This window comes from Dipteris shenzhenensis, chromosome 15 (genome assembly GCF_047967505.1).
Source record: "Dipteris shenzhenensis isolate YYH24624 ecotype China chromosome 15, Dip_SZ_1.0, whole genome shotgun sequence".
NCBI classification, from domain to species: Eukaryota; Viridiplantae; Streptophyta; class Polypodiopsida; order Gleicheniales; family Dipteridaceae; genus Dipteris; species Dipteris shenzhenensis.
Genome location: NC_141610.1, coordinates 48,287,097 through 48,291,397, shown reverse-complemented (window position 1 = coordinate 48,291,397; position 4,301 = coordinate 48,287,097). Strand labels below are relative to the sequence as shown.

General features: G+C 46.2%; 1 protein-coding gene across 1 annotated transcript; it reads left to right on the top strand.

Annotated features, from left to right (window-relative positions):
• Nucleotides 1-1,055: 1,055 nt before the first annotated feature.
• Nucleotides 1,056-3,734, top strand: LOC147893917 (pentatricopeptide repeat-containing protein At2g13600-like). Its single transcript, XM_087386161.1, has 2 exons — nt 1,056-1,336; nt 1,470-3,734. Exon 2 carries the CDS (start codon nt 1,524-1,526, stop codon nt 3,570-3,572), a length of 2,049 nt encoding a protein of 682 aa, XP_087242287.1. The 5' UTR covers nt 1,056-1,336; nt 1,470-1,523; the 3' UTR covers nt 3,573-3,734.
• Nucleotides 3,735-4,301: the final 567 nt, after the last annotated feature.

The window sequence follows — 4,301 nt, the reverse complement described above, 5'->3', positions numbered from 1 at the left end:
GCAGTGCAACTACAACCCATCTCTTTCATAAGTCGTGCATGCACAATTGCCTGAAAGAAATTACTTGACAATGGAGAGATATTCTAGCAATAGTGTGAGCATTTGCCAAGCTACACCCATACTTGCATGGAATAGAGGTTATGGTCCAAACCGACCATCAACCATACTTGCATGGAATAGAGGCTGTGGTCCAAACCGACCATCAATCACTAATCCCTCTCCTGAAGAAAAAACACCCCCCAGGCAAGTTAATGTGGTGGGTGTTAGCCCTCCAAGATTATGTTTTCGACTTTTAGTACAACCCAGGGAAAGACAATGAAATTGCCGATGCTTTATCACGTAGTCCAATATTCCAAAATCTCCAGGACAATCATCCAATCGACCTAGAGTTAAGACTTTCTCATCCCATAACTCAATCAATGTATTCTGTTTTTCCCGCATTGCAACAACAAGATCCAACCCCTATCCAACCATTCTTCAAATTGTGATTCATCTTTGCTAATCACAGCCACATCCAGACCAAGCTAGATATTAGATACAAAATAATCTCCTTTGTCTGATAGCCGCAAACAAAGAGCCACATTTATATGTACCCGTAACCTTACATACATTTCACCGAATATTTCCATGCACATCCAATGTTGGAACATTTAGGAATACATAGAATTCTAGAAGCAATTAGAGTCTAGTATTACTAGCCCAAAATGTGCATTTTCATCACCAATCACATCCGAGCATGTAAAATTTGCCAAGCGACCAAGCCCTCGGGCCTCTACGTCCAAACCCCCATGTTTCCTACGTCCAAACCCCCATGTTTCCTTAGAGTATCAAAGTCAGCCGACTATTTGAATTAGTAGCCTGGAATGTAATCGGTCCTTTTCTAGAGCCATTGCTAAGAAACAAATATTCATAATTTTGACTGAATATCTAACGAAATGGTGTGAAACAGTTGCAGTTGCAGATATTTCAGCCAACACAATAGTGCAGTTCCTGATGGAGAATGTGATCGTGCAACATTCCTGCCCAACATCGATTCTCTCAGATCAAAGCTCAAATTTCAACTCGCAAGTGATGCAGATAATCTCAAACTGTCTCGGTAAAAACCATGAAACAGATAATCAAGGTGTACATAAACCCAACCCATGACAATTGGGACTATGTGCTCCATGCGTATCGGTCGACCATCCAAGCTTCGACCTGCAAATCAGTCCTTTTAGAGCCATTACAGATGAGATCCACAATTCTTACCTCAAATTGCCACACATCCAGAGTCCGGGGACGTTCAAAGACGCAATCAAGTGGTACTAGCATTTGCAAAAGGCGGAACAATCTCAGTGTAGGGGCTTTTGTTGCATTCGACATTGCGTTTTGGATTTGGGTTGCAACATCGCGACGTGTTTTTCGGCTGAGCACGACTCAACAGAATTGACATAACATCTGTTTTCCCGTTTGGTTTGCTCTTCTTGAAGCAATGGCGTAATTTATTGCATCTGCATAGTAACTCCAGCAACAAGGTTTAACCTATGGCTTCTTCTTGTTTATTATCGGGATCCTGCATGCCTCATCGTGCGATCGAGCCCCTATCCTTAGAGAGAAGGCGACCTCACACGGTAGTATGTTGGAGCCCAAATGGCTTGGATAGGCCCCCTCACGCTAGGGATACGAAAATGGTCTTTGCTTGGCACAGAGGCAAGGTCTCTGGATCATTCTCTGTCCCCTGTTTGAGGTGGATAGCCCCAGAGATACGCAGTGGTTGGACTTTCAAATCCACCAAACTTGCGGAAGAACTGCAACGAACCAGCATCTTTTGTTATACACAAACGTTGGATGCGCAGCATCTATCTGGCCTTCCGAGGTATGAAAACTGCGGTCCTGAGAGGTTGAACGAGGAGATCCTCAGTCAGCTGGGTCCAGAGACAGATATAGATACCTATGCCTCCCTTTTGAGGCGTTGCACCAGTGCCAAGGCCCTGTCTGAGGGTAAATGTGTGCATGATTACATGAGCAAGCATGGATATGCGGGGAACACATTCCTGAGTAACCTTCTCGTCCAAATGTACAGCAAGTGTGGCAGCCTGGAGTGTGCACGTGGTGTTTTTGACACGATAGTCAATCGGAATTTGTACTCTTGGACAATCATGGTCGCTGCATGTGGTGAGAATGGGAGCGTGGATGCTGCGAGGGCAGTGTTTGCAGAGATGCCACAGCGGAATGTGGTCTCCTGGAATGCCATGATCACTGCGTGTGTTCAGAATGGCCATGAAAAGGAGGCTCTGCAACTACTTGGTCAAATGCAGGCTGAAGGTTTTGAACCAGACGTGATCACCTTTGTCTGTGTTGTCGATGCGTCTGCCACTGTGGAGACCCCAGGAAAGGGTAGACTGATCCATGCTGCTGTTGCTGGCAGCGGGTGGGAGTCCAATGTTTTTGTGGGGACAGCCCTCGTCAATATGTATGGCAAGTGTGGGAGCCTAGAGGATGCAAGGGCAGTGTTTGCAGAGATGCCGCAGCGGAATGTAGTTTCTTGGAGTGCCATGATCAGTGCGTGCGCCCAGAATAGGCAGGCCAAGGAGGCCTTGCAGCTATTTTCTGGAATGCAGTCTGAAGGCCTCAAGCCCAACACAGTCACCTTCGTCTGTGTTGTGAACGCATGTGCTAGTCTGGGGGTCCTAGAAGAGGGTCAATTGATCCACGCTACTGTTGCTGGCAATGGATTGGAATCAGATTGTGTTGTGGGGAATGCCCTTGTCAATATGTATGGGAAGTGCGAGAGCATAGATGATGTATGGGCAGTGTTTACAGGGATGCTGGATCGGGATGTGGTCTCCTGGAATGCCATGATTGACGCATGTGCTCATGCTGGGCATGGCAAGGAGGCTCTGCAGCTGTACAGTCAAATGCAAGCCGAAGGCTTTGAGCCAAACATTATCACTTTCACATCCAGTGTCGATGCTTGTGCCAGTGTGGCAGCCTTAGAAGAGGGTCGATTGATCCATTCTACTCTTGCAGCCAATGGGTTGGAGTCAAATGTTGTGGTTGGGACAGCCATTGTCAATTTGTATGGCAAGTGTGGCAGCCTAGATGATGCGAGGCAAATGTTTGCAGTGATGCCACAGAAAAACGTGATCTCTTGGAATGCCATGATTGCCGCGTGTGCCCAGAATGGACATGGCAAGGAGGCCTTACAAATTTTTGGTCAACTGAATGCCCAAGGCTTCAAGCCAGATAAGGTCACCTTCATTTCTGTTCTGACTGCATGCAGCCATACAGGTCTGGTTGCTGATGGGAGGCGATACTTTGCCTCTATGAGTCGTGACCATGGCATAACACCCTCGGCGGAGCATTATGTGAGCATGATTGATCTTCTTGGGCGACGAGGACTATTGAAAGAGGCAGAGGACCTGATCTTCAGCATGCCATTTGAACATGTTGCTCCAGCATGGTTAAGCTTGCTTTCATCATGCAGAATTCACAATGATGTGGAGCGGGCTTTGCGTGCTGCAAATTTTGTTTTGGAGCTGGATCCCAAGAATGCTTCACCATATGCATTGCTTGGCGAATATCCATGCTAATGCGGGATAACATATTGAAAGATGAGAAAGGAAAATGATTGATAAGAGTGAGAGAAGCGTGTGGCTTATGGGGATCCTCAAGAGAAGTATGCATTGATGTAGCTGCAAAGGTTGAGTAGGTGCATGAAGGAGGCATAACATCAAATGCTGTGCTTAACAATGTGGATCCAAGCAGGGCTACCCTTTGGCCTACATCCAGGAGGTGAAGGAGGCTTACAGGAAGCTGCAGACTTGGCTCAAGAGAGGCTGCCCACCTAACTTCTGCTTGTAACTCCTGGGGACGCTCTATCAGTCTTCCACTGCGGGATACCCTCTGTAGGGATTTCATTTCTAATAGGGTGAGGATATTGTTCCGACCTAGTTATCTTGTAGCATATGAGGTTTGTTGAGGCCTTACAAATGGGATGTAACGGTCAACTATAAATGTGATAAATAAAGTTATGGGGTGTACATTAAAGGTGAAGTGATTTTCATATGTGTATGCTCATGCATCCTGCTCAGGTAATGTTCAAACCATGGCCAACATGTTGCTGGAATGGAAGGGTGTAGCGAAAGCATGAAAGGGAAGCAAAAGGGACTCTAACCAGAGGGCTGCCTTAATCAGGGTAACATAGGATTCTCCCCAAATATGGCAATCTATTAAAGGTATCATATCCAGATGAAGGTGTTGCAACCTTGGCATCTCATCACTTCCACATCTAACAAACGTGCTTGTAAGTTGTATCCAAT

Excerpts from the sequence above, each read along its gene's own strand:
- LOC147893917 (XM_087386161.1), top strand. The coding sequence starts at position 1,524 with ATGGCTTCTTCTTGTTTATTATCGGGATCCTGCATGCCTCATCGTGCG.